General features: G+C 36.7%; 1 protein-coding gene across 1 annotated transcript in view; it reads left to right on the top strand.

Annotated features, from left to right (window-relative positions):
* NAV3 (neuron navigator 3) overlaps window positions 1–25,344 on the top strand; it is a 261,611-nt gene that overhangs the window by 230,544 nt on the left and 5,723 nt on the right. Inside the window, exons 23-36 of the mRNA XM_031047935.2 lie at window positions 643–726; window positions 2,339–2,450; window positions 3,738–3,859; window positions 5,710–5,882; window positions 9,425–9,578; window positions 12,822–12,996; window positions 16,731–16,828; window positions 17,461–17,556; window positions 17,855–18,023; window positions 18,756–18,991; window positions 20,854–21,008; window positions 21,912–21,983; window positions 22,422–22,618; window positions 23,175–23,293. Coding sequence (XP_030903795.1) covers window positions 643–726; window positions 2,339–2,450; window positions 3,738–3,859; window positions 5,710–5,882; window positions 9,425–9,578; window positions 12,822–12,996; window positions 16,731–16,828; window positions 17,461–17,556; window positions 17,855–18,023; window positions 18,756–18,991; window positions 20,854–21,008; window positions 21,912–21,983; window positions 22,422–22,618; window positions 23,175–23,293 — 1,962 coding nt within the window. The remainder of the gene's footprint in view (window positions 1–642; window positions 727–2,338; window positions 2,451–3,737; window positions 3,860–5,709; window positions 5,883–9,424; window positions 9,579–12,821; window positions 12,997–16,730; window positions 16,829–17,460; window positions 17,557–17,854; window positions 18,024–18,755; window positions 18,992–20,853; window positions 21,009–21,911; window positions 21,984–22,421; window positions 22,619–23,174; window positions 23,294–25,344) is intronic.

A 25,344-nucleotide genomic window follows, 5' to 3' on the forward strand; every position in this document is an offset into this window, starting at 1 on the left:
TTTCAACTTTATTGCTTTTCTTATTGAGAAGTAGGACTTCCAGTTTTCAAGATTGCCTTTTATACGTACATTTGCACACATATATAAATACTACATTTATATTTTATGTAACTTCGTATTACTTTTATACACATACACATTCATACAATCAATATAAGATGAATAGAGTAGACAATGACCCCTTATAAAACTAACTGCGATATTTTTTGCTTGAGTCTGAGGATTACTCTGGAGTTTTTTTATTTGTGACTTTAAAACTCACTTTTAAGATGAAGTATTACATAAATTCCCATTTTGAAACATTCAGTAATTGAAAATAATTGTCTCTAGACTTCTGTCTGGGAGCAGACTTCTTAATTCAGTAAATTTAAAGAGGGCATTAAATCCATAATCCATTTCCATGCAGAGATACCTCAGCTAATCTCCTCGGAAGCTAAAGAAGCCTGAGGAATGCTGTGCTCACTTGGCTGCTTAGCCTGTCCCAGTTAGCTCCATCTGAGTTTAAAATTAACAGTAAAAAGCTGGAGAAGACAAGATAAACAAATACTGGAGAAGAAATCTTGGAGAAAAAAAAATATAAAAAAAAAAAATCTGGGAAAATTATCCCATTGTCACCAGAAATGTTCTTTGTTAATTTCACAGGCTCATCTAGTAGCAGCTTTCGAAAAAAGCTTGGGAAATATGACCGGCCGATTGCAAAGTCTGACAATGACAGCTGAACAAAAGGTACGTTTACCAAAGCAGATGCTGTAATGTGGAAAACAGTCAAGAGATTATATTAGAGTTTTGTTAAAAAAATGCTGAAAGGAAACAGGGGCAGCTGTGACAGATCTTTTCCTAATGGCCATTGCAATCAAATCTTCATAAAGCTCCAGCAGAATTAAACTGTGCAGCATCAGGTTTATGCAGACAATGTTGTAGAATAGTTTGAAGATAACATCTTTCTTTTCCAGATCTTAATTTACACATATGTGACTCTAAATTTAATCCATGCTGAAAGATCCTGTAACAAAGACTGATCCTAAGCTGCTTCATTGTAGCCTGCCAGTATTGTCAAAATAATAGACTTGTGGGAAGAGAGGAACTTAAAGTAGAAAAAAATTATTCTGAGTGCTAATGCAGGTTAGGTATCCTATTCATGAGTAAACAGATTTAGTTTGCACCGTACTGTTTTGACTGTTGGGGAAAAAATCTCTAAACCTCATCAGAAGCAAATTTAATGTGAGCCTTTGTACCAAGCTCAGGATTAAGAGGCTACTTAGCACCTTTCAGGATCAAACTTCTGCAGCTTTCTTCCCATATTCATTCTGAACAGTATCCTATAAATTGAAAGGCTCATTGAGCCAAACTGTGAAAGAAACTGTATGTCAGTGAACTTTTAGTCACCACAGGACTCAGTGTAGCTGTCTATAAAAATAGTCTGGTTGAACACCAACAGATGAAATATGGTGAGACCTGTTTTGAACAGGATAGAAAATACTTATATTGCTTGTTTTTTTTTAATCTTATGAAACAAACAAACAAACAAGAAAATGAAAAAAGCCCACAACTGATTTTTCTTAAAACCAAAACTTTTGGCTATTTTGCAAAGTGTGATTTCCCTCAAAATGGTTTGTTTCTAGATTAAGCAGTAACATTGAAACATTACATCTCCAAGCTTCTTTCCCCAACAATTTGGAACATGTTCTTTTCCTTCTCTTCTTTTCTCTATTGTTAAGGTTAAAATCCTTTAATCCTTATTATATAAACACAGACTGGAAAGACGTGTTTAATGCAGCAGTAATAAAAGCTATTTATAATTATAATTGCCTGTGCATTCTAACACAGAACTTTCTGCATTCAAGTGGAGTTGTATTACTTCAACTTGCAGGACAGTTGCAATTAAACAGGAGGGTTTTTTTAAATTGAATTATTATTTAGCAAGTAAAATATTTTGAAAAATGCACAAATTCAGGTGAGATTTATCTGTTAAATAGTAGCTTCACATACTAAATGGTTTAATTCAAATGGGTTTATTGTCTTTCACAATAAAATTGCTGGATTTCTATTTATAATGAACATTCAATTGAGAATATTTTTTTATTAGTCTTTATTCAAAATGTTTTGCTCCCCATAAATATAGCATGATTGCTTTATATAGGATAAATGCAAAAGAATACGATAGTTGAGTTTGAGATCTTTGGAAGCAAAATATGCATTCTACTTAGATGTTGCCCTTACATTCACCCAAGCAGTTCCATGAACTTCAATTTGGCTACTCTTATCTTGTATTTTTTTTAGCTTAGACGAATATTATTCTTGTGACATATATTTTGAGCTCTCTTTGCTCTTCCCACAGGAATCTGAACTTATAGAGCTAAGGGAAACCATTGAAATGCTGAAAGCCCAGAATTCTGCTGCACAAGCTGCTATTCAAGGAGCCTTGAACGGTCCTGATCATACCCACAAAGGTATGTTTTTGTCACTATTAAAATAAATGCAGTTTCACCCCAGAAATAAAGCTAAGTAACTATTTTTTTTCTGTTGTTTTGGGGACTCTTTTGCAAGGCCAAGCACATTCTGCAGTGCATGGTAGGCATACCTGTGGTATTTCCAGAGCCGGAAACCTTGTGTGAGCTTCCTGTTTGCTACAATTCCTGGAGCTTTGTCTTCTCAGAACTGGGTGGCCAGGAAGTAATTGCTGGGTGTCAAGAGTTAACCCTGTCACTGTGGTTGTGTATTGAAGTGCACCCAAGACACTAACAAAGTCTTATGGTGAAACTTCGTTATAGCTTGGAAAACCAGTGTAAGTTGTAGCTCTGAAAACTGGTGTGGTTGTTGTTAAGAGATGGACTGACAACAGCTCAGCTTCTTCATGAAGTGCTAAATCCGTGCAGGAAAGAAGGCATTTTAATTTCCAGATTCTAAATTAATCTGTAATTGCAGTTAAGCAGATATTGCATGATAAATACATACTTCAGAAGTGCCTGTTGACAAGCAACTGCAAAAGAATTACTTGAAGAAAAAAAAATAATAGCAGCAGTCATTTTTGAGAGTGACATTGATCTTTCTTTAAAGAAGACATTATTTAGATGTTTGCCTTAAAACCATTTCATTGCATGACTCGAATATAGCAAAGCTAACTTCTAGGAAGTAAATAACAGTCTAAAACATAATTTCCCTTGGTATTAGGGGATATGTTCTGCAAGAATATTTTGCGGTGATTAAGACATAGCTATCAGAGACTTTTAAGAAATTGAAACTCAAAAGCATCACCAATCAGTATTCTCCATTTTGAGTTTTTTTTCATTCATTTTTCATGAACTTCTGCCTGCTATTTCCATCGTGCTATATTAGAAGATAGCACCTGAATGCTGATTAGATTTGCTACAAGTCAAGAAGTGCCTATACTACTTAGAACTGTAGTACATGTGATATGTAATAAGTCAAGTAATTAATCTATAACACAAACTGCTTAGCTATGAGGTTATTCCTGCTTAAATTGCTGTGTAGGGTCATTGCCTCAATGCCAAAAAGACCCCAGATTGGATAAGCTCCTAAGTGTTAGCCTAATTATATGCATCCCCATTGACTCCCATGGGATTTTTACAGGCTGTAATAGCTTGAATCCAAGCCACTGAAAGCATCAATGCCATTTACATGCATTTAGTCTCCATTTGATGAGAAAGATGCTGCATAAATACAAGAACAATTATTATATTGAAATAGAAATGGATTTCACTTTTTTTTTTCTTTAGATTTACGTATAAGGCGGCAACATTCTTCAGAAAGTGTTTCCAGCATCAACAGTGCTACAAGCCATTCAAGCATTGGCAGTGGTAATGATGCTGACTCCAAGAAAAAGAAAAAGAAAAACTGGGTAAGTGCTCAGCAGGTTTAAACCTGTCTTTTAGCTATTATGTTGTTTCCTAGTGCTTAAGTAGCATAACAGTCCATTTCATCTAGAATATTCTTGTGGGGCCTGACGGATACAAAGCAATTGACATGTATACGTACTATGACACTACAAGTAAACTAAAAATTGTTGAATATCAGTAGGGAATTATTTGCAGAAGCCAGGATAATTTAAAAAAAAAAAACCAAAACCAAACCAAAACCAAACCAAACAGAAAAAAAAAAACCAACCAAAATCCAAACAACTTAAAACCAAAACAACTGAGAATCACTGTTATGACCAAAACCGTCTCTGGGCCACATTGAAACCCTGTTTGATTTTTCTTCAGTTGGAGTTTGAGTCAAAGGCTCGACTCAAATATGTTACCCAGCTCTGAAGGGAGTTGAAATCTGTTAAGAATTCTCGTGTAAAAGTAATATGTTATTTAATGAAATTAAGATGCTTCTCAACTGGAACACACAAATACCACATAGTGCTAAGGGTTTAATCAAATACTTTCATTAAATAATTGGAAAAATATGTTTCTGTTGTTTTAAAATTATTACTTGCATAAACATTTGTTTTAAAGTGCTTATCAGCCTTCATTCCCTTGATTTGTAATTCCGCACTCTTTCATGTTTCTGCAAGGTGAACTCTAGAGGAAGTGAGGTGAATATAAACCATGGAAAATTTGGCATGCATCTATAAAGAACCCTATCTTGGCATGATTGCTATTTATTTTGGCAGTAGGCTTTTATACCTTCTAAAAACAGATTATCCTGTATGTCTTCTCAGTTTGTCTCTATTCATTTTAATCTCAAAGTTTAGACTATAGAAAGGGGGAGTGTAGCCAAAATCCATTTCTTTCTCATTAGATATCATGAGCTTGAACAGACTTAAATAATATTTCTCTGATCAGTGGTCACACTCCCCACTCTCCGATTATATCATGAGAATAACATGTTTGAATACCTCATTTTTTTATGGAGGAAACAGTTGTCATTGAGTTCTATACAATTTTAATCAGAATAATTTTCTGAAAACAAAACCAAAAGAACCCCACATTTTTCCTAAGATGAACAATTTATGTATTTAGACAAAGGTATCAGTAAATGGGCTAGTTAAAATTCATTGCAGCAGACAAAACTGTTGTCATCTTGGCTACTGAAATAAATGGCTCTTTGGCTATTCTGTCCCTTTTCAATACTGGATAAGAGGGAAAGTCAATGCTTGTACGGTCAGAGATCTTACTGCTCTAAAGGAAAATGCAGCAAACAGTATATACCTTTCAGCTAACATTCTTCTCAGCAGTACAACAAAGCAAGCCTCATATCCCAGCTTAAATCCTCTCGCTTGTGAATCAAACCATAGCATTTGCATAGTTTGGCCTTTCAAATTTTTAATGGGAAAGGTAAATTTGCAAACCCAGTAAATTTGACTTGTCTTTTGATTTCAGCATTTAGTAACAGCAGGTTCTGCCTGTGCCTAGATGCAAAGTGGTTATTTAAAGCCAGCCCCTGAAGGGAATGCCATGGGAATGGGATTCCCCTGGGGCTTAATGGTTTTAAATGAGCACCCCTCTCTCATAGCTGTACCACTCGGTTCTGCACTTTTTCCATAGCATTATGTTTGCGCTGCGCTGGATTAATAAAGTCAAAACCAAGCACTGTATCATGTTTTTAGAGATACTGTGTTGCATATGTTAATACCTTGCTTCTGTATACTGACCTCAGGCAGTGGCTAGGATGGCATCTGCAAACTAACTCTCCAAAACATGAGCTGCAGACAAATTGCCGTGATGAGGAGAATAATCTTGTTCAATGTTTATTTTCCAGCTAAGAAGCTCTTTCAAACAGGCCTTTGGAAAGAAGAAGTCAACCAAGCCTCCTTCCTCGCATTCAGACATAGAAGAGCTGACAGACTCATCTCTTCCTTCATCACCTAAATTGCCACACAGCTCAGGAGAGTGTGGGGCAACATCAATGAAACCATCACAATCAGCATCTGCGTAAGTATCTCTCTTGGCACACCTCTCTTCCCAAATGGGATGGACTGTGAAACAGAACTCTTCAATTGTGGCCATTTGCACTTCAGAAATCATGGCCAAGAGCCATGATCTTTTAACCTCATGCTCCATCCATTTGACAGATTTCTAGTGAACTTCAATCCATTTACACTTTTCTAGTAGCTACTTTTCAAGTAGCTCTTTCTTAGGTCATTTTACAGCCTTTACCTCAAATCATCTAGAAGTACACTTCATTCCAAATGCATATCAAAAGCTTACATTGTGCTCTCCCTTTACACAATTAACTTCACCATATCCACTTAGTAAAGGCCAAATACTATAGTTTCCTTTCTTCATGACATTATAAAAATGTCATTTTATTTTCCAAGCAGCTATAAATATTTACAAAGTACTCATCTCTTCTGTTATTACTTTATCTGTTTTGTCACTAAAAATATTAGCAGTTTTAATCTATTTCCCCTCTTTTATTTGCTTGGATCTTTTTGTGTGGTTTTACCTTTTTATTCAAATCACCATCCTTAAGGTTTCAGTACATCATCCTCTTTGAACCAACAACAGCATACTACTGATGCCAGCCTTACTTTCCTTGCCCTAGTTGAAAATAATCAGGTCATAACTATTCTTCCTGAAAGCACCTGGGGAATTCTAGTCTTGTGACTGATTACTGACCTTTAAAATAGAATTTCCCTGTGTTAGGTTAGATGCCTTTTATGATTAACATTTTTTTGGCTCTAATAATTTTTATATACAGGATTTAGGAGTTTGACAGCAAATATTCCCACAAAAGAAATCCTTCCACAATAAATGTTTTTCTTTCATCACTTTCTGTAAAGTGAGGAATAACTTACCCATATCCATAGTTTCGTTAGGAATTTTTTTAAAGGTGACATTTTTATGGTTTCAGGTACATGTGTGTTATGAGAGGAGGATTTCTACGCATTTGGGACCCTTGATTCTGACTAATTATAAACTTAAAAATCACTAGTAAAAGCATAATAGAAGGTGCTTGAACTTAAACAAAACACTTCTATTGTACAAAATTATTTACTCATGGTTCACAGATCCTCTCTTGTAACCTTATCTTTCCTCCTTTCCCCAAGCCCTGCTTTTTTCTCTGTTTCTTTGACTTGCTCTTTATATTGGTACTGGTATTCCCAGAATTTATCAAGGACAAATTACATAACTACTCTTACATTCCAAAGTCTTCCATTGGGTATTTGTCCTCTGAGCCTTAAATTTCTAAATTCTTCCCAGTTCACAGCCTTCTGGTTCTTCCACCATTTTTGAACACTGATCTTTCTGATCATATTATTACATTTTTTATTATTGTGACCTTTCTACACAGGATGACATAGATTCTTTGCCTTCTTCATGGTGATCATGTAAATATGGTTATCTAGATTAATTTCCTTATCTGTTAAACTGATGTTACTTTCTTTGGAAGACTTGTTTTTCCATTGCATAACTTAAACTTCTACCACCTTCAAGACTTCTTGTAATTGTCAAAAGTCTCTGTTCAAATGTCCTGACTTCTTCTACCCAAAGTACCTATTCATTTAAAAATCTTGAGATTGTAACAAAAAAGAAAAATTTTCTTTCTAACTACGTTGAACTTTGTCTGAAGTCTGATCAGGCTTCTGAGCTTCTTTCTGTGACTTCTCAGGAATGATAGCTTATCTTTTTGGTTTTTCTTCTTTTTGATGAAGTCTCATCTTCTTATGTAATTTTGCAGCTGTAGGAGCTGACTGTTGAAGAGACCTGGAATCTGCAAAATAAAATTCAATTCATACTTCTTCTATACAGCCTTCATTCTGCTTATCTTAACAGTCTAGACAGCACTTTCCTGCTTCTTCCAGAACTGTCGTCCTGCTCTCTGCTTTATTTATATCTTCTCTAAAGCAGGCTTGCCAACTTTCTGTCCATAGTTTCTCAAGATGTACTGCAAAATAGCCCAAATAGATATCTGGCTTCCCAGTTGTCCAAGTTGTTGAGATAATATATGCATGTAATCAAATTTTATTTCTTATTTGGTTAGCATAAATATGGGCACATCAAACCAAGAACTGTATCCTAATACTTGGAAAAAAATCCTAGTACATGCCCTTTTTCATTTTTACTCACATTTAAAATATTTGTGCATGTTGTGAATGACACTCATTATTTTCCTTCTTCAGTTTGCCATATTTTTTATTTGCCATGAACTTCATCTTCCCTATGCTTACGCTTTCCTGGTATATTTTCTTGACCTGAGTCTTATGTTCTAAACCATTACCTTTACTTTCTTCCAATTACATCTGTCTAATACATGTGTATGCAGGTCATCTCTAGTCTGGGCACCAAAGAAAAGGCAAAACGGTCACGTGGTCTACAAGCATAGATCCCGGTAAAATTGAGTGTGGGGCATGGAGTTGTATACCCAACTGCTGACCTGAAGAGTGCTGCATCTTCTTTCCCAAAATACTTTTGCATGCATTCTGGCAATTAAAAGTTGACTTCTGTTTCTTGTTTGTATATTGGAAGTAATAATCACAATAATAATACTTATTATTAAAAATATTTTTCATTTTTAAATTGTTCTGCAAATATTAACTATTTATAGTGACAGTAATAAAGAACAAATAACATTAAGTGAATTGACACAAAATATTGCTTAGTGTAACAACATACATAGCCCATATTCAGTGTTTTATTTTCTAGTGGTTCGGTTATACGACAGATCTAGGTCTGATGATGGCACAGGGAAGCAAATCAGTTTGACAGAAGAACTGGATGGTTGTGGGTCACTGGGCCACTCATGTCTTGATCTTTTCTCACAATGGTTTCTTAACCATTCTCCCAATGGTTTCCCTTAAAAGTAATGCTTGTAAAAAATAATCCCATGGTGATTACTTTTAATCCAGTCTTCAGAAAAAAAAAAAAAAACAAAACCAAAACAAAACCAAACCAAAACCAACCAGCATGATTTCAGATACCATACATTGCCAAATGACTGACTATAGGCAAAAAGTCAACCAACACAAATCAAAACCTTTACAGTTCAAAATCTTATAGATCATGAAGTCAAGGGTGTGTCTTTGTGTACAGTTTAAAACAGAGAAAACTGTTGATGACTGACAGATAATAAATATCAGCAGTGCAGTGTAATCAGCGTATTTCAGTGATAAGTATTGCTACTTAGGGAAATTACAACTTTTGCACCAAAGAATTGATATACACTCAAAAAAAAACCATAAAAAACCCCAAACATTTCTGCAAAGTTTTTAACAGGTTTTTTTTCACCACAGTGAACTTTCTTAACTAAACTGGAAAGGTATAAATAAAGCTGAACATTTCATCTGGAGAGGGCTTTTTTTCCTATTTTAATTTGCCATTTGAGCCTTTTCATGTTTCTTTGATAAGATTCTTTCTTCACCCATAGGTTTCACCAGCAGCAAGTATTTTCTGTTCTTTGATATTTAGTAATAACACTGCTTTGGGGGCACAACCTTCCTTTAATCTTCTGCATGTTTCCTGCTCCTCTTTAGGATCTGTGAGTGCACAGAGGCAGAGGCTGAAATAATTCTTCAGCTAAAGAGTGAGCTGAGGGAGAAAGAGCTAAAATTAACGGACATTCGTCTTGAAGCCCTCAGCTCTGCACACCATCTGGATCAGATTCGGGAAGCCATGAACCGCATGCAGGTCAGTGCAGTAGCTTAAGTGATGACAGGGGTGCACATCAAAGCTATGTCCAGTGTGTTTCTTTTCCCAGCATTTTGTTTCAGGTGCCAAAAAACTGATGAAACCAAGTAAATTGCTGGATGACAGAACTTTCAATGGATGATAAGTATTCACCTTATGTTATATATTCTTAACATTTATATTAATCACTAAAATATATTTAAGTGATATGGATGGAGACATAATCCCTACCCAAAGGATATTTGTTATCTAAACCCTATGACTAGAGAAAGCAACATGACAGACAAGCAAATCACAAAGTGATTTCTACAGAGCTTTTAAACCTTGGGCTGGGGGGGGGTATATGTGCATATTCTTTCATAATTTCTGATTCCTAGCCCAGCTGTGGTTTGCCAAAGCAAAGAATGCAAAACTGAACTGACTTACTGTATTTAGCATCACTAAACTTTCACCAGATCATTTTATGACACGGCTCCAAATCCTTTTGGAACACATTTTTAGTCAGAAGACTTTCCCTCTCGTGAGGCTGAAAGGATGTAGAAAGAATGACAGTGTTCTTCACTGCACAGAGCTTTTATGTGACTCAACTCAGTTGCCCACACACAAGCGTCTAGTATCGTGTTGATACACAAAAGTATCTTCAACATGCACACAGGATGACATAAGTTCTTCAGTAGATCTGGGCGTTTCTGGAATAACAGGTTAGATACCTAGGACAACACTGAAGGCACTATAAACCTGTATGTGGGAAACAGAACCAAGGCCATTGGGTAGGAATTCAGGTTGAGACTAGGACAGCTACACTGGAAACCCACAATTACGCAGCTGAATACAGCCCCAGTGCCTTGTCAGCTGAAATGCTCTGTGCTGTGTACTTAGCTCAGGTGCACCTGTATGCACTTCTGTACAGGTATACACAGAAACTGATTTGAAAACCACCAGATTTGGTGTGTTTGCTGTCTTCTCTGGACCTCTTTGTTTATACAATGCCTATAGTCTCAGCCACACCTTTAAACATTTATGGTATCTGCCATCCTCCCAGGTACTCACACCACTAAGTGCCAAAATTGCTATGGGATATATGTCTGAACTTCAATTATGGGGAAGAATAATCAATAACTGATCTGTAAATATGGATTTCCCTTGTCCAGAGATAAGTAGAGCATTTGATCTGAAGCCACTAAAAAAATTTAAGGAACTGTAAGAGATAGAATAGTTACTTCCAGTGATGGAGAATGGCACAGGAAGTCTTGTCAGCTGATTACTGGGATATGAGTGCCTAACCAGATAAACTTCCTGGAGAGAGGAGTCTGCTGTAGTCAAAGGCCTCCAAATTTTGAATTTCACTAAAGCTGGGCAGAGACTGTTGATGGTAATCACCACTTCTTCTGAAGTTTTCTCAAAAGGACAGGCGGCCACCTTGGAGTTGCCAAACTGTATGATGCTTTGAGGAACTGATGAGGATTGGTGAGAGGAAAAAGTAGGATTGGTGGGAATGATAAATGAATACTTGTTGTGGTTTAAGCCCAGTCAGCAAGTCAGCCATGCAGCCCTCGCTCACTCCCCACCCCCCTTCATCCCCCCGCTCCCAGGGGGATGGGGAGGAGAATTGAAAGAATGTAACTCCCATGGGTTGAGATAAGAACAGTCCAATAACTAAGGTATAACACAAACCATTGCTGCTACCACCAATAATAATAATGATAAAGGAAATGACAAGGGAAGAGGATACAATGGCTCACCACCCACTGACCGATACCCAGCCCGACCCCGACAGTGATCTAGCCCTTCCCGGTAACTGCCCCTGGCTTATATAGTGGACATGACGTGCTGTGGTATGGAATACCTCCTTGGCTAGTTTGGGTCAGGTGTCCTGTCTCTGCTTCCTCCCTGCTTCCCCTCCTCCATGGCAGAGCATGAGACTCAGAAAGTCCTTGGTCAGGATTAACATTACTGAGCAGCAACTGAAAACATTGGTGTTATCAGTGCTCTTCCCAGGCTGAAAATCAAAACCACAGCACTGCACCAGCTACTGAAAAGGAGAAAAATTATTGCTACTGGTGAACCCAGGACAATACTGTATTCAAAGCACCTTAAAAGTCTAAAGCTCAGCTGAATGGAAATCTGATAAAAATTATGTAATCAGTGTAAATTGCTTAGTAGATGGAGATTGCATGACTAATATCATTATGGCTTCTGATTTGAACCACACGCTAAACTGGTGCATTCATCACTACCTTTTCTCACTATTTTGTTGGCTTGACCCTTCCATTTCACTATCTCCTCAATTTTGCCTATATGTTGTAATCTTTTGGAACTGTTGCAGGGGTTTTTATGATACTATCCCCTATGTTTTTACTTGTATAATGTAGCTGTACAGCCTTCATAAAAGAATAGGACTTTTAGCATTGTTAACGCATGTGGAATTAAATTTGATGTGCAAAACTGTCTGCAAGAATAAAGCAGTTACTTTGTATTGTGCTTTTGTGGAGTGACTGAGAGCAATGTTTAGCTGGTACCAGGCTGTTCGCAGGCTGTTTTCATTTTATTATTGTACATTCAATAATCACTTGGCACCACAGAGGATTTAGCTAAAAAAATTTCCTAGTTGTTCTGATTCATCTGTCACTGTATGTTTTCATCAAAGAGGGTTTTCTGGTGGCTACATGAACAATCCCATGTTTGAATGATCAAAAAGTCTTGTCTGATAGGAAGAAGAGTTAAGCTGTTAAAATTCAATTCCTAATTGTCCATTTGTAACTTCATTTCTTCTCTGTGAAGTTACTGCTTAAATTTTCATTGGCAGTAACAATTTTCTGTGACTTTCAAAGCATTGACATATCCAAAATTTTCACACTAATTTTCTTACTTGACTCTTACCTAAGATATTTGACGATAGAAAGTAGCTTAAAAAACTGGGGGTAGCTGGGAAAATTCTCACCACACTTATGGTCAACTCTACAATAAACATAGAAGCTTGAAGCCTATATATGTTGCTTAGGAGCTGTCTTGAGGCAAAAGCTAAAACAAGTTTATAGGTTTTTTTCCCTTCATTTTAGAAGTAAAGGCAATCTAGTTTTCTTTGACTGCCTCATACTGCGTATATATTGTAACATACTGCTGTAAAAGCAGCAAACCAGTTATGTCCTGCAGGCAACCATCAAGCAGCAGAATAGCCACCCCTGGCAGTTTTCTGAAAGAATAACCTCCTGTGCTTTTATGTTGATTTTTTCTTGTATACAGAATGAAATTGAGATACTGAAAGCTGAAAACGATCGTTTAAAGGCAGAGACTGGCAATGCAGGAAAGCCTGCCCGGCCATCATCAGAGTCCTCAAGCAGCACATCATCTTCTTCATCTCGGCAGTCACTAGGACTTTCTCTGAACAATTTAAACATCACAGAATCTGTTACATCAGGTAAACCTATTTTGGGCATATGCACACCTCAGCAGTTGGTGAGAATTTATTATTATCACCTTTTTAAGGGGCCACACATGAGACATGCCTCAAAATTAAAACATGCCATATCATTCAGGTAAACATCAGATGTGAATTCATTAATGGAGATGAGGAAGAGCACTGGCAGCCATTTCTGAAAATGTAGCTTTTAGAAAGCTCAGAATAATAGTAACAGACTGTTCATTATGTTTGCTCGATTCCTAGCTATGATACTCTACTTACCTAGTTACAATACTCTTTGGTCATTTAATTTCAATTTATTGGAAGAGGACAATATCTGTTGTAGTATACTTGACAGCTGTATACTCTTGTATTCTCTTGACCCTATGGGATAAATAGGAGTGTAGTCCATGAAATTTTCTTTTCTTTTTCTTGTTTTTTTTTGTTTATTTGTTTGTTTATCAGTCTTTTACCATTCAGTTTCCTACTTTAACTTCATTTTGTATTTGCAGCTGGAGCAGAGAGTGGTCTCAGCTTTATACCTTACACTTTTTACTGTGACATAGCTAGTTAGCCTGTGTTGGACCACACAGGAGTCAAACCCCGCCTGACTTATTAAGCACTTTTATTGTCTTCTTGTCTTGAACTTTGATCCACATCCTGAACATTAGCATTTGATTATTCTCCATGCCATAGTGTTTATGATAATAAGCCTTCTACACTTGTTTTGTTAATGTGGCCAAGAAACAGAAATGCAGTCTCTAACATTAGAAACAGGAGCAGAGCAGAAGCAAAGTAGCACTCATTAGCATAGATTCCACAGAAAGTATAATGGAGTCTCTGGAAGCAATAAAAATATGGCTAATGATTGTAGAAAGAGTCTAGGCAAGAGTACAGCTGGGAATGTGCCAAACTGCCTGACTGTAATTTGGATTGGCAGTTAGCCGTATTATCTTGCCAGTCATTGATTACATGGATATTTGAATATTTCTTTTGGTTAATATCAGATTTTATATGAAAATTGGTAAATTTTTCGCTTATATTCCAGCCTACTTTTTTTACAGGTTTAACTTTTAGCATGGGTTAGCTAGAGCTAGGCTCTAGTATAAAATAAAGTGTTAAAAAACAGGGAGAAAAAGTTTAAAACAAAAAAGCAAACAAACAAGCAAAAAAAGAGTTTGTTGGTTTTTTAAATAGTTTTTTTAAAAAATTAAATTTTAGAAAATTGTAGAATGTCTTTCATGAGCAACAGCTATTAGCACTTTGTTGCTGGCACTAACTCTGTCTAGATACAGGAATAACCATGTAAGAAGAGGAGTTTGAAGAATAGGAAGAGGAACTGTATAAGAATAAGGTGGGAAAAGGAGACTAAGGGGAAAAACATGGAAAAGTAAAAGTTAAGAAAAATAATTAAGATGAACAAAATCAGGGGCAAATGCTTAGCAAATTAATAGAAGAAATAAGCGCTGTAACAAAAAGTAGAGAAGGCAGAGGAGAAAAGGGGGACAAAGAGTAGGAGTAAGAGTAGGAGTAGGAGAAGGATCAGGAAGAACAGTAAGACTGAGAGGTGTTTGAACTTGATGATCATAAGGTTCTTATCCAGCCTAAAATTTTCTGATTCCATAAGCTTCATACAATTTTCTATGTCAGTGGCTCTGAATGTGTTTCTGGCATGCAAAGTAACTACTTTAGGTTATAAGAAATTAAAGAAATCCTAATGAGGAGTGAAGGATTTAATTTGATTATGAATCCAGCCTTTTTGATCATTGTGAGTACCATTTTGTTGCTGTGCCAGAGAACTTGGAAGGGTGACAGCTTCCTACCAAGTCTTGTGTGATTTCTGTGGCAGCTGGAGTGCTATTGAGCAAAATTCCCTGAGGTATGGAGAGTTTAATCATGCTGGGGACTGAGCTTAGAGATGACAAGGTCTTTGGCTCATCATATTCAAAAAATGCCATGACACTTTCTGTGAGACCAGTATCTCCAAATGATCATGGTCACCTGAAAATGACCAAAGCTATCCACTGCCTCTTCCTAAGAGTATGATCATCTTCTCCAGATAGGTGTGAATGGCAAGCTAAGAAGGGGCTCCGTTGTCACAGACACCTGTATTTCAATCACTGGGATAAAGAGCAGCAAACAAGGACCAATGCAACACTTGGTCTGTAATGTCCAGTGAAAAGAGTGCCAGAGCTCAGACAAGAAATGAGCCAGAGCCCCATAGTGCACCTAAGGAGGAGGCCTGGTAGGAGATAATTAAAGCAATTAGCCCCACCATGAAATTAGAACCCCTTGGATATCTTCTCAGCCCCTTGTTTCAGTGAGAGGGAGAGCTCCTCATTCCTGAGGACTTACAGAAGAATATATTTTAAAGGCTACATGAGGGTCATTTAGAGACTGAAAATTTTCACAAGGGATCAGTTATATTGTAAATTGCCCTCAGATGAACTATGACTTTATGTAAACTCTTAAGGTTTGTCAAATATGCCAAAACACATGACAAGTGAAGTGAAGCATTCAGTGCTGGAGGCACAGAAAACTTGTCTGCCTGGAACAAAACAAGCATGGATTTGTTTAAGCTCACAACAAAAATGCCTTTCCATTCGATTAATTAAAAAAACCCACCCAAATAAACAACAAACATCATCTGCAAAATCTGCTTTCTAGATCTGGGTGTAAATTATCAAACATTTTACATTAGAACTTTTTTTTTTTTATTATACAGTCATTCAAGTCATATTCATAAGTCTACTTTGGATTGACATTGATCAAGTAACTGAACCTTACTGGGACTTTAATTTGGGTGAAATCTGACCTTATGCAGACTATGACATGAAGTTAATGCTTTTCTCCAATCACCACAATAAAAAGCAGCAGGATTTAGGGTAGTGGATTACCATGCTGGCCTTTGAAGAAAATGCAAATCCATAATCTCTAATTTGATAGCTAGTTTAAATGTCTAACAGCACAGTCTCTGGGAGAACTTGTAGAGGAAGACAGTAGTTTTATCCCTTGCAGTAAAATTCAGTCTCAGCCTTTAGTAAAAAATACATCCTACTGATTTCTCATTTTAGGAGTTAGTGAAGAGGCTCAGAGAGATCAGAATCACTCTGCCTCCAAGGAAAATGAAACCTTTTCTTAGCAGAATGGCTGAATACAGTCCTGTATTATGAAGGACTGCAAAGTGTTTTTCTAATGGATGCTTTTTGTAAGCCTGTATTATGGGGGTTAAAAAAACTTCTGTCCATGACATGTTTACAGAAGGAAAGAAAGTCAGCTGAAAGGAGAAATTAAATGCTATTTTGCTTATCAGCAAACATATAAATTCAAGCATTTCTGATTTTTCTCCTTGAAATATTCTAAAGGGCACAATGAGTGCCCAAAGATGCAAACTTAATTTAGGTTTCAAACAACATTATTTTATGGACATATGGTAATTCTGAACAAGTTCCAAGAAAACAAGCAAAGGCAAGGCTGTAGTACAAGAAAGAATTTCTTTATTCCTGATTTCCTATTATGTTCTACATGACTAAAGCACCTAATATTGCTTTAAAAATTGACAAATTGTATTTTTTTGATCTTCAACAGAAAAGGTGAATTAGGAATAAGTACTGATTAAAATGATTGCAAGTTGTGATGTCAGCCTTTCTTTTTAGCCGAAAAATCCTTTAAACAAATATTGAACTGATGATGCGAACATAACTGATATGATTTGTCAGGTTGATTACTTTACTTCCCTTCTTTTATTGTAGATATTTTGTTGGAGGATGTCACTGATGGAGCACTCCACAAAGAAGGTCATAGCGTGAAAATTTTAGTCACTATAAACAAGGGCTATAGTCGAGCCAAGGTAAGTCTAGATGCAGAACTATATAGCTCAGGCAAACCTTGCAGTATAGGAGCTCAACTTATTTCAGTATTTTCAGCTAGGAACTGAAGGGAAATATCCTAAAGATAGCAGCTCTCTGTCATCCACGCTCAGTACAGTTAGGCACTCTCCATAGACTAATGTCATATGGCCTCCTTCTGCCTCTGTGGTGTCCCAGACACTACCAATTCTCAGTTTAATTAGTAACAGGATGTTCTGTGAGTTACTACCTCCATTTAAAAGTCATTACAAATTAGACCTATGCCTTGGACCCCTTAGGGTGCAACCATGAATATGCTGCTGAAGTAATAAATTTGGAATTGCATTGTCTGTATTGCAAAAATTATAAATACAGGGCTACTTTTATTTATATTCTGCTCTTTATAAACACAGATGCAACCAAACAGCAGAATAACATACTGCATTTCCTTTCTTACAAAAATATACTAAAGTATCCATAGCCATTTCTGGCATCCATAGCCATTTCTGGCACACATATTGCTGACAAAGTTAAAACATCACATTGCAAATAATATTATTTTTCTTCACTGGGAAAATTAGGTTGTTAATTAGCACCATGTGTAGACCATTTTCCAAAAAACCTTTCTTTGCAGGATCAAAAACCACATACATATCTGATAGGATCAATTGGAGTAAGTGGAAAAACAAAATGGGATGTTTTAGATGGGGTTATCAGACGTCTCTTTAAGGTAAGACACTGAAAAAAATAGCTCAAATATTAATTTAATTTCACTTAAGAAAAAATTTGTATTCTTTGGGTTATCTTACCTAATTTTTGTTTTGTTTTTTTTTGATATGTCACTAACAAAACCACTATTAAACTTTATTCTTAATTTTGATATTCATTTTTCATTATTTTTCTCTATTGAATGTAACTGCAAGAGTCTCCTTGTCAAGTGACTTCACCTGTACTGAAATATTTTCCAAACTATTTTCATTCAATAACCATTTTTATTTTTTATGTCTTATGTTTTCATGTAACTTCAGGAATATATTTTCCGAGTGGATCCGACTACTAGCCTGGGTTTAAGCTCTGAATGCATTGCTAGCTATTGTATAGGGGATGTAATTAGAGCCCATAGCCTAGAAGTGCCTGAACTTCTGCCTTGTGGATATCTGGTTGGAGATAATAATGTCATCACTGTGAATCTGAAAGGTAAAACCCTGGGAATATTTTTGCTGATAATATAGAATTCTTCACTCTAGTCCCCCATCTCTTCATGAGTTCTTTCTCATACCTGACCTTTCTGTATTTTGTCTCTGGTTCAAGGACACATTTATCACATAAAGTCTCTGTATGACATTGTACAATACCTAACGCAGTGTGGCATTTTGAGGCTGATCTAAGAATATCTCTGTCCTTCTTTGCCTGCCAAATCGCAGCAAAGTACAAATTTCTGACTATAACAAAAAAAAAAACAACAAACCAAACCAAAACCAAAAACCCCCAAAAGAGATTAAGATGAGAAATATTTATACCTCACACAGTTATGCAGGAAAAAACTGTAGGGATTTGGTGTTGGAGTGGAGGGGTGCCTTGAAAAGAACTACACATATATATGTGTGACAGCTGGTAACTCTGTGGCTGTCACTTTGACCTTTTTTTTTGTCATGGTTGCCTGTAGTGTCTGAAACATACATCTTTGCCTCGATGAGCCTTCTCTTCACATTTATGTTTCTCTCCCACCCATCTTGTGCCACTCAATGCGTAATTTTTTTGGCACTGTGGAAGGATATAAGCATTTCCACAGAAATGAAGCCCTTCATAAGAATTTGATTTAGGCAATCAATACCTTACTTTGAGCATAACACCATCAGGTGCTGGCCAAACCCATACCTACCTTAGCAAGGATGAAGACAGGCAATTTTTCTTTTCTTGTGTTCCCAGGAGTGGAAGAAAACAGTTTGGACAGTTTTGTGTTTGACACATTAATTCCTAAGCCAATTACCCAGAGGTACTTTAATTTACTGATGGAGCATCGCAGAATTATTCTGTCGGGACCCAGTGGCACAGGAAAGACCTATTTAGCTAACAGGCTGGCTGAATATATTATAACTAAATCTGGCAGAAAAAAAACTGAGGATGCAATCGCAACTTTTAATGTAGATCACAAGTCAAGCAAGGTAAGTTACAGTTGAAAAGATAACCTATTGCCCAATTTGTAGTGATGATGCAAAGCAGATCCTATTAACTGACATATTGTTTTGTTGCTCAGTTCTCATTTCCTCCAATAGAATTCAGTCTCAAATCCCAGTGAGGAACAGGGACAAGATCTTTCTATTCTAAACAAATCCTGAAATACTGTGAGGGAATTTTCTCTTGCTTGAGGAAACCCTTGTAAGGGACAGCTGCAGTCAAGTTCCTGTATAAATTAAATTTGTAGATTGCAATTCCTTTGTCAGAAAGCTAGATATAAAGTAATACTAATCTAACTTGCTTTTTATAGTGATAAGATCAGTTTATTGTTAGTAAATAATTCAGAATGGGGATCACTATCTTGGGTTGCCCTTCTTAATCAGCTCTGCTGCCACTGTTTCTGGAGTGCGTTGGTCAGGAAGTTGACCACAATAAAATTGCCTCATACATCATGTTACATTCCCAGTGATTTACATTGTTCAGATTATCAAGCTTCTAGCATGGCTACTAAGCTAGCCACAGATAATACTATTCATTCCCTGTCCTAAGCTGGGTATACTCCTAACTTGGTACCCAGGGAAAAGAGAATGAAAGGTTTTGCCCAGAGCTTTTTGATTTGCACAGAACATAATGAATATTAGCATAATATAAGAAGGAAGAATGTACAGATCCCAAAGGCGCAAGAGTACCATTCCAGTAAAACCACTGCTTTTCATTGTCTTTATACAGTGGATTTGTGATGACATTTACTTTGTCAGGGAATGTGTTTATCTTTTATTTTTAAACCACGTACATTTATAATGAAAATTGTTCCACAAAACAGCAAGCTTTTGGATTTTGGTCAATTGTTTGTTTGTGGTTTTTTTGGGGGTTTTAATTTTTTTTTTTCCTTTTCCTTTGTTTCTATTAAGTTTTATATAGAACTTTTGAGTTTGTAGTAAAAAAAAAAAATACATTGTCAAATACCACGTGTTTGAATAATACAGATAGTGCTATTCCATGGAAGGGAGCCCATGTTGTTACCCTAGAGACATCTGATCATAAAAAGAAACAAAAAATCTTTCTTAAAATAAAAGATTGCATGTTCACATTAAAGAGAAATGATTCTGCTATCCCTGATCCAGAAAGTAAAATGGCAATAGGAGTTTTGTTCATAATACTAAACATTCCTAGCACTGACAAAATTAGATACCCTAGAGATACAGCTGTAAAACTTGACTAATTCAGACCCTCAAGGGCAACAGTGTTGAAAAAAACATCAAATATTTTGATTATAGAAAGCTCTCTTTTATTCCAGCACTAAACTGCAGCCAGACAGATAGCTGAGAGAAAACAGAATTTACCCAGTAAATTTTATTATGAGGTGTGATGTAGTATCCCCCAAAAGGTCAAACAGATTTTCAGTGAGAGTGGTGAAAGGCAATACCTGAAGGAGCAGTTCAGTATGCCTGAATGGTGTGATAATTTTGGGGGGAATTGGTATATAAATGTATGAATGGAGGTCCAACAATGTGAGTATCTCAGCCCATTCGAAACAGTGTATTTTATTGCAAGCTGTTTTCGTCTTGATCAGATATTTTATCAGCAGGTTTCTAAGGAATGCATCCACCAAATAGTCATGTATGCTTCAGTCACTTGCCTTATGTTTAGTGTCTTGTTTTTCCCAACATGTGGCTTCAGTGTTGCTCTAAGAAGCAGGCCTTCCTGCATGTGCTGATCCAGCTGAATTATCTATAGTTCATCCTCTGTAGCTTTCTAAAAATCTTTTCCACTGAAATTATATCTATGGTCTAATTGGTTTTATATTTTCTGTTTTGTTTTGTTTTTTGTTTTGTTAATTCTGCTGAAGGATCTGCGACAATATCTAGCAAACCTAGCTGAGCAATGCAGTGCTGACAACAATGGTGCTGACCTCCCTGTGGTCATAATACTTGATAACCTCCACCACATCAGTTCACTTAGTGACATCTTCAATGGTTTCCTCAACTGTAAATATAATAAATGGTAGGCAGTGTCTCCTGTCCCCTTTCATACACCTTTTGCAATTAAAACAGTAAAAGTTATTTGTTATTTTGCAAATTAAAATGTCCCAGGAGAAACTTAGACTCCCATAGGCTGTCAGCAAAGCCCTTATATGTTTCAATGATTTTAATCCTCTTCAACTAGATACTTAGGTGTCTGCTTCCTTTATTTATAAAACTCCCATACATCTCAGTGAGATAAAAACATGCTGTAGATTTATGAATGTACTTAAATGCTTGACTGAATTAGGGTCTTACCCCTTTCATCCTGTCAGATCACACTAGCTCATTACTACCATAAGGACAGCTTATGGGAGAGTAAGAAGAAATGCCCTTTATATTAGTGGAATCTGGGATGCATGGGAACCCATGAACCGTGCCATGCAGAAGCATCTGTATATCAGGCAGACTTGCACTTCCTACAGTTTGCCTGCAGCAGTGCAGAAGTATGAAGTTTGCTGACTGTTACTGCCAAGAAAGAATAAAAATAACATTTTCTGTAACTTTTACTGGCCTATAACATTGGGTATTTCTTCTGTTAAAGTGCATCATAGGGAATTCCCTTCCTAAACCCACCGCATGCTGTGTCTTGACCCATGAGATTCACTGGCTTCTGAAATTAAAACTCCAAGTCTACTGCAAAATTATGAGGTACATAAGGACAGGGTTGCCTCATTTATTTTTTTAATACAGATGAGTACTGGTAAACTACAAATGTGCAGAGAGAGAAATTATACAAAATAAACAGTAAAAAAGGGCACCTCAGAAATATTTTAAATCTAAGACTATAATGCATTGATTGGCCTAGTGCAGATAATAATATTTTCTGAATATCTGAATGGATTCTCCATCAAAAAAGCCCCCACTACTACTTTTCTCTTTTCAGTCCCTATATTATTGGAACCATGAACCAGGGAGTCTCTTCTTCACCAAATCTGGAGCTGCATCACAATTTCAGGTACATTCACTCTGTATTTGCTGTGGCTATGTTTGCACAGTTTCCTGCTTCTCAGCTCAGTTCTGCAGCAAACATTGATCTTGTATCTCATCACAGCAAGGTATTTCAGATTCTGTATCTTTCCTTTATTGATGGGTCTGTGAATGGTGTTGGAGAATGATGAAGGAAATAAATAGATACTTTCTGGCTTCTCTAGCAAGTTGTTGAAGACAATTTCATTCTTGCATTCCATTTGTTTTCAGCAGTGTATTGAATTCCTGCTGAAACCTGTAATGATTGTGGTGTAGGAGTGGGTTATAATCTAGTTTATTAGAGCAGTTTTATACTTCCTGACTAATAAGACTCAGAAGCTTTTGACATTACTGTCATCTATATGTTATAAGAAGAAATTTTGTATTTGCTATTCATTGTGGCTTGACGTTTATCCTTTCTACCCAGGTGGGTGCTATGTGCTAATCACACAGAGCCTATTAAAGGTTTCTTGGGCAGATATCTGAGAAGAAAACTGATTGAAACTGAAATAGAACGGAGCATGCGCAATAATGAGCTCATCAAAATCATTGACTGGATCCCCAAAACATGGCATCATCTCAACAGCTTTTTAGAAACACACAGCTCTTCAGATGTAACCATTGGTGAGTCTGTTGGTGCCGTGCTTTGAAATAAGGATTCAGGCTGGACATTTTACAGATTTGTGAAGGATATATTACATTTTTTAAAGTTGTCGTCTCTCAGTGTGAAGTATAACATCAATGTGAGCAATTTGGCTGGCTGCCAGGAAGATTGAAATGAAAATGGAAAGTTTAAGGAGAGAGTATGTATTTCCTGGTGCCTGGTACTTCTGCCTTGGTTGCTTATGACTTTTAAGTAAAGTATCGTAAATTTTAAATGATAAATTTACAAACTTACCTCAATACAAACTTTCCTAAGCTTTTTTTAACCCTGCTTTCACACTGCAATATAATTACAGCAATAAAAACACTTGGACTTGAGGTCTTTTAGTGGAACAGCTATGTTAGCAAAGAAATCACCTTTTTATAAAGCTTTGCTTGTTAATCAGGCCCTAGAACTGGATAAAGAGACACTAGTTCATTTGTAATGAAAATAAATACTACTATTTTAATTCTGTGAAGTTTATTTTTAGTGTGTTCCCTACTTCTACCTTTTTTAATGCACAACTTGATTTTTCAGGTCCTCGTCTCTTCCTCCCTTGTCCTATGGATGTTGATGGCTCCAGAGTGTGGTTCACAGACCTCTGGAACTATTCCCTGGTGCCGTATCTTCTGGAAGCTGTGAGAGAAGGACTTCAGGTATTTCATTTGTTTCCCAGCATTTTTTATTTTTTTTAATTCATTTCATAGGTTTCCTCTAAGCTACTTTTAACCAATGCATCTAAGTATGAATGTTGTTCCATTTAGAAGAAGAAAATTTATTGAGGGATTATAGAAATCAGCCTTGAACTCCTTTTGACCTGCTCTTGCTCTGATGTATAATTTGGCTTTGTCTATTCCAACACTGGCATGTCTTGGATTTTACAAAGAGGATTTCTCCTTCCTCCATGACTGGAGGAGGGTTGTTCCTTTACCACTGTTTAAAGACTTCCCAGCAACACTAAATACAGATGAGATTGACTCCCTGAGTCAAGGCAGTCTCTGTTTCTTCATGCAAGAGTGAATAGACTGTACACTGGTGCAAGAGAATAACTTTGATCTGTATAATCCTCAACCACCTATGTACACGTGTAGGCACTCAGGCTTGTGGGGGAAAGCTTGTGAACAAGGATATTTTCACCATTCAGATAAAGAAAAGAAAGTTTGTCTAATCAGATTGAGATTATTTACTCTTTGGACCTGCTGAACATGAAGGTCTGTCCTTGCCCTTGCATCTTGCAACCCTGCTTGTATTTCCATAGTTTTCGTTTTCATTTTTTTCTTTATTTGTATGGGTTAACGTTCCTTCTGACTGTAATTCTCATTTTGGATAACAGTGCCATCAGATCACTGTGCTTCACAGGTTGGTCTATCCTGTCCTTTCTAGAGCTAGGTGTTAGCAGCAGTTCCACTGATTGTTAATGAACCATTAAAATTTCTTCTACTTGAATAGAAAGAGGACTACAGATAGCTTTGCTTGTGGATAGCACTGTGAGCTGCCCATATAGGTTAAGATATACAGACCATACCACGATTTTGGAGCAAATCTAAATCTTGATATAAATCCTTTCATCTTTGTTTTTTTTTCAGTCTTAATTGACTTTCTCCCTTTTCTTTCATGCACTACAATTCTGAAAAAAGATACTTTGTGGAAAATCTGTTTTTTGGTTTTTTGCCATACGTGACACTGAAAGAAATGACTGCACTGTGCAGAGGGAATTGTGGACTAGTCAAAGAATTGTGTAAGCAGCTGCAGTTTCTTTATCACCTTGTATTGACGTAGTGATATACTGATGCAGTGGAGGTTTAGAATCTTGTATGTTGAATATCTCACGCTTTCCTAAAACTGCTTATCTCTCTGGGAATTACAGAGTGTTTATGCCTTGTGCAAAAACCTGCCAAATATCTGATAGAACAGCCACAGTGAGATTAACAGTGCCTGTTTAGACCAGCTATAAAATTGCAGTCATATTCTTCTTCCTCATATTTTCCCCAGTATACAGAGTACGTAAATCAAAACTTCAGTTCTGGAGCAGAAGATGGCAGCATATAGAAGAAAATATGTTCTTTCATGAAACATTCCAATTTTTAGCAGCTTTGGATGGCTTCCATTGAACAACTTTATTAATAATAAACAGAAATCTTTTACATGTTATAATTAGATGTTCCCAGAATCAGAGGTGGGTAGAAAATGCCTTTCTAGCCTGGTACTTTGCAAAATCGCTTGTCAGACAGAATTTACAAGGCTTGCTCGAAATTCCAGAAAAGATTTCATCACTGTTAATCTCAGATGCGGGTAAGTGCTGCCTACAGCCTGCAGTTAGCCTGCTACCTCCCTGAGAAATATTTCTTCTTGGCTTGTTTAGGCAGATCACTGTTATAGCAGCCTAGCCTCAGTGTAGGGCAGAAGGAATCAGAGTATCGTTGTGCATAATATAGGGAACTTGGCTTCCTAACCTGGAGCTCTGATTCAGCAAATGCCTGGGAGCAGGTGTTGCAGTGATAAGCACAACCCATCTCTGTGGCTTTAGCACTAAATCCTTCACTGTTTTACTCCCTTTAGGAGTGCAGCCCATCTAAATGCTCCAGGAATGTATGCCCTGCCAATATTACGCTGTTCCTTGGATTGCATGAGGCTGTTTGAGCTGGGAAAAATCACAGAAAGCCCTGGTGAATAGCTCCCCATCCCAATGTGCTGTTGTAGCTAAAGG

This window comes from Melopsittacus undulatus, chromosome 5 (genome assembly GCF_012275295.1).
Source record: "Melopsittacus undulatus isolate bMelUnd1 chromosome 5, bMelUnd1.mat.Z, whole genome shotgun sequence".
Taxonomy (NCBI): Eukaryota; Metazoa; Chordata; class Aves; order Psittaciformes; family Psittaculidae; genus Melopsittacus; species Melopsittacus undulatus.